The sequence below is a fragment of the Accipiter gentilis genome, unplaced genomic scaffold (assembly GCF_929443795.1).
Source record: "Accipiter gentilis unplaced genomic scaffold, bAccGen1.1, whole genome shotgun sequence".
Classification (NCBI taxonomy): Eukaryota; Metazoa; Chordata; class Aves; order Accipitriformes; family Accipitridae; genus Astur; species Astur gentilis.
The window spans coordinates 988,494-1,001,448 of record NW_026061042.1 but is presented as its reverse complement, the minus strand read 5'-3'; the positions used below and the strand labels follow the sequence as shown (position 1 = coordinate 1,001,448).

At 44.1% G+C, this 12,955-nt stretch overlaps 1 protein-coding gene across 4 annotated transcripts in view; it reads left to right on the top strand.

Annotated features, from left to right (window-relative positions):
- The window catches only part of LOC126037316 (uncharacterized), a 160,346-nt gene that overhangs the window by 28,308 nt on the left and 119,083 nt on the right, over window positions 1-12,955 (top strand). For 3 of the 4 annotated variants that reach the window (XM_049797632.1, XM_049797631.1, XM_049797635.1), the window contains exon 1: window positions 3,852-3,900. The exons of the other annotated variant lie outside the window; for it this stretch is intronic. In XM_049797632.1, the coding sequence (XP_049653589.1) occupies window positions 3,892-3,900 (9 nt within the window). In that variant the 5' untranslated portion in view covers window positions 3,852-3,891. Of the gene's footprint in view, window positions 1-3,851; window positions 3,901-12,955 lie in introns of those variants that run through there. 4 annotated transcript variants of the gene reach the window in all.

Below are 12,955 nucleotides of genomic sequence, written 5' to 3'. Positions count from 1 at the left end.
AATCAGTTACAAAACTAGATTATTTTTTTTAATTCAAATTACAAAACCGGTTAATATCAAGATGAACAGTTCAAACAATAATTGTTTCATTTTGTTTATCTCACGTTTAGAACCCCTCAAAAAAAAACCACATACACCCTCTAAACACACAAAAAGATTATTGCCCTCGACAATATTCCTAATAGCAACCCCAACATTATAAACTTTACACAACTGTTTTCCCAAATAGATAACGTGAAACTTACTTACAGATTTTCCGTTTTAAAGGGACAGTTTCTTTAGACTTCCAGTTTCTTGTTGGGTGCTTTCTTTATTCTCGAATAATGAAGCCAAGGTTCTTCTCCCAGACCTTTACTGCTACAAGTGTTGTTAAAATGACTCGATACGGTCCTTTCCACTTCTCGGTGATTTTATATATATTCAATCTCCTGGTCGGAAGGGATGCGCTGCTACGTCCAATTCTAAGGGTCCAGCTGTGGAGACATACTGACAAAGTTCTTGAAAAGAATTGCTTAAAGAAATCATAACACCTTTTAAAAACATATCTCCAAAGGCACTCAAGATACTCAGAACACAGGACTCTTGATATGGTCTTTCATACATTTCCTAAAGACTTGGCTTTTCTTTCTCTTCTGGCTATACTCCGATTCTTAATAGAGCCACGGGTAACGCTTTAACCCATGTGAGGAGTGAGGTTTCCTGACAAATTTTACTCGACTGTTGCTTAAGGATATAGTTCATTCTCTCTCTCTCTCTCTCTCCCCCCACACACTTGCCTGTGGTCTATGTGGGGTGTGATAGTCTCAATCCATAGATAATACTTGGCTCAACTTGTCTCATAATCTTTGCTATAAAATGAGGGCCATTGTCAGATGACATTCTTACAGGCACCCCATATTTTGGTATTATCTCTTTGAGCAAGACTTTGACTACTTCCCTTGCTTTGTTGGTGCGACAAGGGAAAGCCTTGGGCCACCCAGTAAAGATATCAACTAAAACTAGGACATATCCTTATTTTCAAGGCAATTCTATAAAATCAATTTGCTAATATTCTTCTAAAAAATTTCCTTATTTAATAATCCCAAAGATGATCTTATTACTGGTTCGGGGATAAATTTACATATACATTTCACGTCCACTTATAATTGTTTAAACAATCTTTGTCATATTTCGCTTTCTGTTTCCCAGTATACTCTGTGATGTTCAATGGGGCATTTTCTCTTATTATTGTGGGTGGGACTATTATTCGACCTGTCAGTGTTACAGCCTATCCTGTTTCATTTTGTTAGCCTGCAATCTAATAATTAATTCTTCATCTTTTTCATTATAATTTGGAGTTTCTTTAGGCAATTTTATACCTTTCTCTGGAACTAGTGCTAGGATGCCTTTTTCTGCAGCCTCTTCAGCAGCTTTATCAGCCAGTCGGTTACCTGCGTTAGGACCGGTCTTACCTAACGGATGTGCTTTACAGTGCATCATCGTGACTGCTGTTGGTTTTTGAATGCTTTCTAACAATTTCAGTATTTGTTCTGCGTGCTGAACGGCGGTTCCTGGTGCAGATAACAGTCCTCTTTCTCCCCGTATCGCTCCATGCGCACGTACCACTCCAAAAGCATACTTTGAGTCTGTCCAAGTGTTGACTCGCTTTCCTTGACTTAGTTCCAGAGCTCGAGTAAGAGCTATCAATTCAGCCTTTTGGGCAGAGATCATCGAAGGCAAAGTTGGCAACGCAAGTACCTCCTCAGTAGTTATTGTCTATCTCGATAAAACGTTTTCCTTCACAGATGGAACCGCTTCCGTCGGCATATAGTTCCCAATCTGTTTCTTCTAGTGGCACATCTCAGAGATCCAGTCAGCTGGAGTAAACTCTTTCGATTGCCTGCAAGCAGTCACGTTCCAGTTCTCCTTTAACTCGGTCAGTTGTTGAAAACGCAACAGGGTTAACGGCGGTAGTAGTTTTTAGGTAAACATCATCTTGTTCCAGCAACAACACCACTTGGTATTTCAGCATTCTGCTAGGGGATAACCAGTGCCCCCCTTTCCGTTTTAGCACAACAGTTATCATATGGGAAACGTACAGTAATCCTTTCTCCTCAGGCGAACTTACGAGCTTCCTGGATCAGTAGCACAGTTGCAGCGACGGCTCTCGGACGACCGGAGCATCCCAGACTCACGTTATCCAATCACTTCGAGAAGTAGGCCACAGCTCGCCCATTTGGCCCTAAATATTGGGCCAGGATACCCAGAGCTCTACCTCTTCTTTCACGAGCAGAAAGTTCAAGTGTCTCTTGTGAGATCTGGCAGACGCTAGGGCTGGCACCCCTGTTACAGCCTGTTTCAATTCTTGGAAGGTAGCTTTCTCGGCATCGGTCCAATCCGTCGTTTGAGGTTTTGAGCTGCTCCTATAAAGGTCAGGCCAGCAAGCCACAATTTATAATCTACAGGTGACACCACTCGACCATTCCCGGAAATGCTTGTCATTCATTTTTTTAGTCTTAGGTTCGGGGAGACGACACATTGCCTCTTTTCTCTCAGTTCCCAATTGTCTCTGTCCTTTTAGGATTTTAAAACTCAAATTTAAGTTTCTTCTTTCTGGGTTATTTGGGTTTTTTCTTTTGACACTCGATATCTATTGATTCCCAAAAAGTTCAAAAAGTTAAGAGTTGACTTTGTGCATTGTTCTTCCGTCTCAGCTACCATTAACAGATCGTCCATATATTTCAGCAAGATTTCTTGATTATTTTCTTTCTTCCAAATCTCTAATTCTCGTGCCAATTGATTTCCAAAAATGGTAAGACTATTCTTAAAGCCTTGAGGCAAGACTGTCCACGTATATCGTGTTTTTCTCCCAGTCTCAGGATTTTCCCATTCCAAAGCAAAAACCTCTTGACTATTGGGATCCAAGGGAATACAGAAAAAGGCATCTTTTCGGTCCAACACTGTGAACCATTCTCATTTCTCCGTTAGGGTTGTTAACAAAGTATAAGGATTTGCTACGACCGGATGAATACCTTGTACTATTTGATTTATTGCTCTGAGGAGGTCTTGAACTAATCTATCATCTTTTTCATCAGCCTTTTAAAAGGCAAGATCGGGGTGTTATATCTGGATTCACATTCTATTAACAATTTGTATCTTAAAAATTTTTGTATTACCATTACTAACTCTTTCCGACTTTCCGGTTTTAGGGGGTATTGTTTCATGCTTACCGGATTCGATCCTGGCTTTAAATCAACTCTCACAGGTTCTGCTTTTTGGATTTACCGGGAACTTCCCAGTCCAGACGACTGGAATGACAGCATTACACTTGGACCGGTATAATCTTCTGCTTTCGGTAAACATCCTGTTAACAACAAAGCCGCTGCTTCGATACGTTTAGTTTCTGGAATTAAAATTTTAAGCTCTCCATTTTTAAATTTAATTTCTGCCTCTAAGTTCCCAAATAGACCTCTCCTTAACAGGAGTTTAGGAGAATTTGGCACATACAAAAACTGCCGAGTGACCCATTGCTTTCCTAATTTCATTGTTAAAGATTTAAAGAAGGGTCTAGTTTCTCGTTCGCTTGTTGCACCAACACCACCAATTTCTTCAAAACTTAACTCTCCCTCTGAGGTATTTAAAACTGAAAAGGTGACTCTAGTGTCAACTCAAATTCAATTTTCTGTTCTCCCAGTTTAGCTGTAACCAGAGGTTCTGCTGGGAGACTCCCCTCCGGTCCCCGTCCGATACGTTCACTTAAAAAGAACAAATCTACATATGGCACTTTATTCCATTTACTCTCTCTCCTACAAAACAACAGTAATTGCAATATAGTATTGTAACTCAAAGTTCTGTTTGTTTACCATTTTTCCTGCAGTTCACCCCAACGTGCCAATAAACATCCCAGCGGTGATGTTTCTGGTAACTTTTCATCAGCAGTTCTATTTCCTGCACTCTTATTCTTAAACAATTTTGCTAATGCCATTATACTTATATACATTCAAATACCAAATACCAAACAAATGCAAACGACAGCTGTCCCAAATAATACACAAAGTCCAACCCAGCAATAGCTTTCGCTTATGACTTACGGGCAGACGCCTAGGCTTCCACTGCAGACGGCTACCCTCCAAGCCCCAACCCTGGGAAGCTTTCGCCGCGCCTCACGGGCAGGCTTTCCAAACAAATTCCAAAGAAGCAGCGCCTTACCTTTTTTCCAGGGAACGCTGCGAGGAGCTTTGCGTGTCGAGGGTGACGGTTCTCCCCGAGAATACCTCGGTGCCGGCCGGAGCTCGATCGACACGCCATCTCGTCCAGTCTCACTCGCAAGGTCCCATCTGGGTCGCCAAAACCGTTACCGAAATCCAGAATAAAACTCCTTAACGCCAACGTGAAGTTAAGAAGCAGGCACTTTGTTTATCGCAGCGCTGGGGACACGGGGGATCGCTCCTCCAAAGGCGTGTCCCACTTAGTATCAAAATCCATCAGTTTTTACAGGCTTTTCCCGTCAGGTCATTGTTACCTAAGCTCCTTCCGTAAAAACGCATACTATGCTCGTTCTTAAATTTAACCGTTGTAACGATCGGTCCTGTGATTATATAACCTTATCGATATTCTTATTTAAAAACAATCATTGGTCAGTGACACTTGGCTCTGCTGACTGGCATCGTCGATACTCAAATCGAGATGGGAAGGGTAAGGGGGTTTCCAAGCAGCAAACTGGTGTCCACGACGGTTTCCTTAGTTTCCTGAAACAGAACGTAGGAAAACCAGTAACTTCCTGGTGAGGTTTCTAGGGTTAGCTGTTTCAGACTTTAACAATATTACGGTTCCTAGCATCACGCATAACACAGCTCCTAGAGTTTCTATGGCTACGTTTCAAACTTAACAATCCTATACGTTACGCTTCACAATTTTACTTCTTAATCAAACCTAACTCTTCTATGTGATTAAATGTTGATTTCTTTACCAGAACATTTGCAACAGCTGGAGCCCAGCAGGAACAGGGGGGGCACGGCCCGACCCCCCCCAGCGCCTCACCTCCTCCTCCTCCCCTGGGCTCCCTCACAGCCCCTCGCCCCGTGCAGAGGGAGCGCAAACGCAGCCCGGAGGGCAAAGGGGCCGGCCGGCCAGCGTCTAGTCGCGCGCCTATCAAGTCCTGCCAGCGAGTCTGCTCCGGGGCTCGGGGCGCCCCCCGGCGCTCCCCCTGCCCCTCGGACACCTCTGATAGCACATTTCCATACGTTCTGTATGGCACGTCTAAATAATTGGGTGGTTTTAATACTTTGTACCAGCTGTGGTTTGCTGCTAGGTGACTGTAAAAGTGAGATTTGGTAAATAATGGTTAGAAATCTTATACTAACGCTACAACTGAAACAACAGACAAAAGTATAGCCGAGCAATTAACTAGCTGAGGTAGGTACTCCTAAGTTTTGCAGTTCTTTGCTCTTATGACTAGATGTTCCCCTGTAAGCTAAATGGGAACAATGCTGAAACTGACCACATGCGATTGAAACTGCGTTAAGCTTCAAGATCAAAGAACAAGGACAAGAATAAAGACTTCGAGGACAGCCAGCAAGAACTTCAAATGGGTCGGTGGTCGCAAAAGCAGCCCTTCGTCTCAAATGGATCCTTCCTTGCACGTGATCGGATGTAGGCAGTGCTATGATAATCGGTTGCCATCGTTTTTATGTATATGTATACTCATCTGATTAATAAGCAATTAGTTATTCTATATAACCTGTTTGTGCTAAAGCTGTGGCACGCACACTAGGTGGAACTATCCCCCGTGCATCCAGCGCTGCAATGAAGAATGCCTGCTTTCTAAAACTCCAAAACGAGTCTTAGGGAGTTTCGTCGACCGGCTTTTCAGTATCAGAGGTACAAGGGAGGAAAGGAAAAAAAAAAAAAGCAGGGGTGTGGGAAAGAGAGGGGACCAGGGGACGGAGGGGGCAGGGAGGGACCACAACACCGAAGAGGGGAGACGGGGCCCCGAGCTCACCGCAGCTCTTGTTCTTGGCGCTGCCAAGAGACTTTGCCAGTTCAGCCGCTTCTTTCTCCTTTTCTCCTCCCTTCCTCTTCTGTAACTCCAGTCGCTTGGCTGTCCTCCGCATAACGGAACACGCGAGCCCCTCGCAGCTCTTGCGAGATGAGGCCTCCTAGACACGTAGCCTCGCTCGCTCGCTCACTACGTGGCCGTACCGCGCTGCTGGTCACGCATACAGACCCTGGCGGTCTGACCTGCTGTGGACTACGAGGAGGGATCCTCCCACACCCACAGAGGCAGGGTCCCTCTGGCCTGCAGCGGGAGGCAGCTGCCAGTCAGATGGCCTTCCGTTTCTTCTTCTTTACCTTTCTGTGGCCTCTCCAGCTTCAGCAGCTCCCGTCCACAGCCAGTAAGCGCTCTGCCTGTCCCTCTGCGCTCCCGTGCCGTGAGGAGAGGGAGGCCGGGCAGAGACAGGCCACGCGAGCCTGAGGCTGCTGCAGTCAGCGGCATCCCCGGGGATGAACGGACAACCGCACTCACGGCGTGGCCTCTGGCAGAGGGAAAGAGGCAGCAGCGACCGTTATTACCGCAGCTCCACCCTGGCCGGAGCCCCTCGGTCCGCAGGGGCTTCCGCGGACGGGCGCCGCTGCTAACGGCACCCGCCTTAAGGGAGACTCGAGAACACCGGAGGGCCAGCTTGCCGCCCTCACGACAGGGCTCGGGGGCTGCCTGCGGCTGCAGCACAGGCTTCAGGGGAGGGGCTGCAGCTGGGGGCAGCCGCAGGGGCCGAGCGGGGCTGGGGAAAGGCGGCGGGGGAGCTCCGGCGACTCGGGGAGGCGCCCGCTGGCCGCGCCTGGGGGGTGCCCGCCTCCGTCCCCTCTTCCCTTCTGTCGGCTCTCGGGGACCTGCCCGGCGCTGCCCTGGCCCGGCTCGCCTCCGGCGGACCGGGAGCCTGCCGCGGCGGCCGCTTCGCAGCTTCCCGTCCCGCCGGCCCCGGGCGGCCAGCGGGCAGGAGGCACCCGCCGCCGCGGCCGCCGCCGCCCCCGCCGGAGGGGATCGCTCGCCTCACCCGCGGTCCCGGCGCTCGCCCGCTGCCGCCGACACCCGCGCCCTGCGCGCCGCCACGCTGCTCCCGGGGACCGCGCATGTGGAATATGGAGGAGGGAAAGGAGGGAGGCAGGGCAGGAGATAGGAGAGCAGGGTGCGCAGGGCGAAACAACTCGCGTGGGTTAAAAACTCGTGTGGGTGAAGGGGGTGGGCTGGAGCAGGAGATGGGGGTGTGCATGGCGGAGACACGGACCTAGTGGGGAGGGTAGGTGAGGGTACAAAGGTGCACGGGGGGGTACTAAAACCAGACGTGCTGCTTCACAGAAATACGGTCCCACCTGAATTCAGTAGTAGGCTTTCTTCTGCGCTTAAACACTAATCAGGCATTTAAAAGCTTCAGTAGACTTGCAAACTGAAACCTCTGACAATTTACGTAGTCTTCTAATTTCTGATATCCAGGATATGTGAAAATAACACTCTCAATTCAACAGTTTTCACCGAGAATGATATGTGTTAACCTAAATCACACAAAGTGAATAATATCATGTTAGCCATGTAGCCTTTATTAAGAGGTTGAAATTACCTTCTCGGGATCTTTTAAGCTTCTAAGCGTAAAATAATTAGTGTAGCTTACAGATGTGGAAGAGAAATCTTTTGGTTTCATAACCAAAGTAGTCTTCTCCTCTATGAATGGCAACACAATCTGTAATACTGCATCGACACTTCAAAACCCATTCTGTCTCTCCCCTTTTGTCATCCAATGTTGTCTTTTACATATTTCAAGAAATTCTTTCATGGTCTATCCCATAAAATGAGAAGTAGATTATTACGGAAGAGCTCCACAGATAAAAAGTTAATGCATTAGACTAACTGTGATATAAAAATTACTGGAGATCTATTTATGTGTGATGTTCTGATGAATTATCTAGTTGTTTACAATTGCTAGGACTTCTCTCAGCCGTAAATCACTGGCAATGTGCACGAACACAAGAAACTCTTCACGGGGCACATTCATCCTTTATGCAATTAAATGAAGTTTTTAAATCACAAAAAGATTTGGCTGTTACACAGTCTGTGTAAATTACATGATAGTAACCCAAACCACAAGACCATGTCTCTCCTACTTTGCTCTGTTGCAGAAGAATCTCAGCTTGCAAAACACATCAGTTTTCTGTAACACAGATAACCAGGGTTCACACAGTCAGACTTTTCAGTCAGAAGGCCACAGAAAGAATCGTAAAGAGACCGAGTATCTTTTCCTTAAACATCCTGTTTACAGACAGCTATGTTACCTCCAAGTGCTATGAAAGTTACTTTCTCTAAAACTATCTTCCATTTAGTTTTCCTTTTTTTTTTTTTTTTCCCTTTTCTTCCCCTGAAAACAATCTTATAGCTTAATCCTTATAGGATTTTTTTCAAGTTTTGTTTTTTTCTAACGAGTATCAACACATGAACACTCTAAATAGTTTCAGGAAGGTCAGTATTTGCTACAGTTGCACTTGATCCAACATCCCACTTTTTTTTCCACCAAGCAAAGGAGTTCAACCAAGTTTCTTTCAAGAGCCATACAGGAGAAAGTACAGATTCTGCTCTGTCTGCTAACAAGCAGGCGAAGGAGCTGCTACCGATTTGAAAACTGTAGAGGCTCTGCTGTGCCCATTTTGAACTGGGGAACAAAAATAGTATTTAGGTCCACTTTTTCTCATTTGCAAAGCAGATCCACTGCCTTGGGAGACTGACCAGAATTACCTGGAACAAACATTCTTTTTGCCTAGGATCTGTTTGTTAGTTGAGAAAACAATCACTATGTCTCTGTGATAATATGACACGATTTCATCAAGACATTTCTGTCTCAAGGGGCCCAGTTGTATTTTATTTTCTAGTAACACAGCATCTATCCAATTCCGGTCTCTGACTTAAGAAATGAGCAACATGCAATTTCTTCAATGTCTACTTATCACGTGAGGAAGTCAACAAACCTCTTTTCACAGTTACAAGCACTTTTCAAAGATGTGACAGTTCCCTCAGGTCATCAACTGACCCTGAACAAGTTGGAAAATATAAAAGGATCAATAAATGTGAGAAAGACCTTTGGTATGAGGGAACCCAGACAAACCGGTGCAGCAGCTTTCTTCCCTACTGATTGGAAGAGAATGCTGTTTGGCTGCTGCTTATACGGATAATCCACAAATTATTTGCTATTCTTCTTAGCCAAAGGGCTAAGGCAGTACCATCAGCAACTTCATAATAAACCCTGAAACAAGAAGCAGATATTACAGCTCCAAGTCTGAGGAAACAGCATCAATGATTAAGACAGCTCTAACATGGAAGGCCTGGTAAGTGGCAGTGGTATAAGGCACTAGCAATTTATCAGGGCTCTCTTTCAAATGCTGGCATTTTCTGTGACTTGGATTTTGCCTATTGTTATGAGATCATTACATCACCTATCACACAAGTGTAGCTTTGTTAACTTTCAAAGAAAAGCTGCTAGACAATATACAACACAAAGTTAGACAAGCAAGGGAAGTACACAGGGATTTCACAGGCAATCTGGAATCGGGCACCCGACTTGAATTCCCGGCTTTGAAAACCTCTCTCCAAATGACTTACCATCCTTTCACTAAGATCCAGCAGCAGTTGCCTCCTGTGCCTCATGCTCTTCTGTAGTCAGCCAAAGCCCACGGAGCTGCACTGTAAGCTTGAAGACGAGGATGCCAGCTGCGTGTCCTATTTCTGTCACCTAGTTTTTACGTACCGTTTCTTGCTAATCAAAAGGCCCAGTGATTCCTCCTCACACATCACACTGGAGTTAGTACGTCCAAGCATTATTTCTGCCGCGCTACATTTGCACGGATTAGCTGCTGAACCCTCCAGATGATGTACTGCTTTTCAAGAAGGGTGTAGTATAACTGGCGAGGGTCTACAGTAAGTCCAAGAGGGTGCTCAACGATGTACAGGAGTCTGACTTCAAAGCATAAATTGAAAAACAGCCGCTTAACCTAGAAAGGGCAATACTGAAGAGAAATAACAATGTTTAAACTCTAAAAGGTAGCTGTAAGGAAGAACTTTTGTGTGCATCCACTGCACACAGTTACACGGAATCATGGGGCTTAAATTACAACCTGAAAAACTTAGGGTATGTGGCAATCTTTGCAACAGTAGTAATAATTACAGGAAATGTTTAAGAATAAATTAGGCAAGCGTTTGTCAAGAATGGTACAGAAAGTTGATCATTCACCTCTAGAATGAGAGCAACACTAGACTATCTTTAGAAGTTCTTCTTTCCCCAGTGCTGTCCCTCTCTGTATTTCTACCCTCAAACACAAGCATCATCCTCAGCTCTGCACTTACAATTATATCTGCATATGCACATGTCTAGAGATGCACATTTATTTCTTCGTTACACAGGTGAAGGAGAGTACTCATAGGTAAGCCAATTTACATAAACAGCTTCTGAAAGTTAAACACCTCAGCTTCTTGCAAAACGTCAGCCCAACAGAACACCGGGAGCGGTATGTAAATCCTTATGCCAAAACTGCGTTCTCTTAAATCTTATGAAAACCATTTCTAACGTAAAGCCTGACCTGACTGGTCTATTTTCTGACACTCCCCTTCTCTGTCATCAGGTACTTATTAGATAGTAAAACAACTGACGGGGCAAACACCATAACTAGCACAATAGCTGACTTCCGTAGCAGTTGCATATCATGTCTGAAGAAATGTGAGTTTAGTAGGTGTATAGGTAGATACACATTCAGAAATGCACAAGAACTGAAAGGAGTAATCTGTAACTGGTAGACTAAGAACACTGCAATAGCATGCAATGTAAATCAACATGCACCTATAGGGAAGGGAAGTACAGAAACATTCTTCTGGATTAAAAAAAAAAAATAAATACGCAGCAATGGTAGGAAAAGGTACTTGGAACGTGCCACTTTCAGTCCACTGAAACAATGTCTGCAACAGCAGTAAGAACACTGGCAAACTACCTTCTCTGTTCCACAGGGCCTTGAAACCCATACGCATTGTCTGTTGCCAGTTGCTGTTAGGAAACAAAAGGCACTGTGATCAGTAGAACCGTGTAGAACACCAAAAATGAAACTTTTGAGTATGTCACATGCAAGATCCTCATTCTCCGTACAGTCTACAAGGTTACACAATTGTGAAATACTTTGTAAGAATGAGAATCCTGACGTTTGCCTTGGATTAAAAAAGTTTTTAAATTCCGTTTCGAGGTTTTTTTCCCCAAGGGTTTTAGAAATAAAAGCATCTTGGTAAAGTGATTTTCACACACTGCACAGACACAAGCAGTGTTTCTCCCACTGCGAGAGGAGTATCAAAATACTCTTATCTAATATGTTATAGACAAAAGTGACCAAGGTCACAGGAGAATCTGTACTTTCCCACTGATTACAAGGAACGGGCCAGTTGCTTTGTGCCTCCTATGCAGCTGGAGCATGCAGTTGCCTGGTAACTTGTTCCGACCTATTGCATCTTAATCACATATACACGTAGGAATACCAAGCTGACCGCTTAGGTTTATCAGCCAAAACAGTTTACAGCAACACAATAGTTTAGAGCAATTCAGGAAGTTTAACACTGAATTTAGGTATGTGCTTATATGGTTTGATGAACAGAGCTTCTATAAATGAAAGGGAAACAACAGAAGTTATTTATATGTGATTTCAGAACATACAAAAGGTATAGTCTACAAACCAAGTATCAAGTACTAGCAATATTTACCTGTTCAAAGGGCATCATGTAATGTCTCAGACTCAACAAGCATAAACTGACAGACTGTTATGATTTGAAAATTTTTAAAAAAGTTCCAATAGTGTGCCCAAAACGGAGGTGTTTCAGTGTTCAGGCTAGACTCCTTGTCTGCAGTAAATACACATCTTAATTCTAACACAGGATAAAAACCGATTTATAAATGTCCTCTTGTAAAAATGAAACCGTTCCAATCACCCTGTTCACTCCTATTTAAGATACTAAATAGGGCAAATCAGAAGTAACTTGAACCAATCCCTCCCACCCAGCTATAAACCAGGACCATATACAGCCCTTGCAGACTACACAAGATACTGTCTCATTCCAGCCACATCATTAGCATAAGCTGTGCAAACCCATGCAAATCAACAGGTTTTTCAGGCATAAAAGCAGACTCCAACAGCAGTTAAGCCACTTCTTACAACTGACAAGGTCATACTTCCATCACTGATCATAGCACAAGAACAAAAGAGAATGGGTCTTAATTGTCCTTCATGAACTTGAGGGGCTGCAAGAAACCAGTGAAGTCACAAGCCTGGATTCTGTAACGTCGCTATCAGCATAATTTCCAGATCAAAGATCCGGCCTCCTGTTAAGATCATCAAACATAATTTTGAGTTTGGAGGACAGGTCATCACAACACTATGTTAGGTAGAGTATAAAACCTTATCATCAGATTCTCAGCTAGATTAAGTCAATGTATTCTGTGTGTTCCGCTGAAGTCAATGAAACTAAACACACTATCACAGGAAAGAGGTATTTCAGCATGCCTCAGACCTGGAAAACTATCTTGAAAAATGCCCATAACTTTTAACACAAATTCTCTGCACTTCCCACGATCTCTCAACAGCGAGCAGTAGTAAGACCCTAACAGTTACTTGCAACCTATTTCTTGCATAGCATTCATTTTTATTTTAATTTTAAAAGGGGCAACTAATACATAAGATTTTTGCAGCTACTCACAAAAATCAATAAGCAAAGACATTTGTTCCAAGATTTAAATTACTTGTATAATTTAAAAAACTATCTAAGCTCTGTAAAGTAAAAAAGATACATTTACCTACTAATGTAGGAAACTACAGACAAACTTCAGGAAATGACCAAAGGTGCAGAGGATAGGCTAATAGGCTAAGGTAGAAAAACAACAACAACAAAAACAACCCCAGGAGTTCT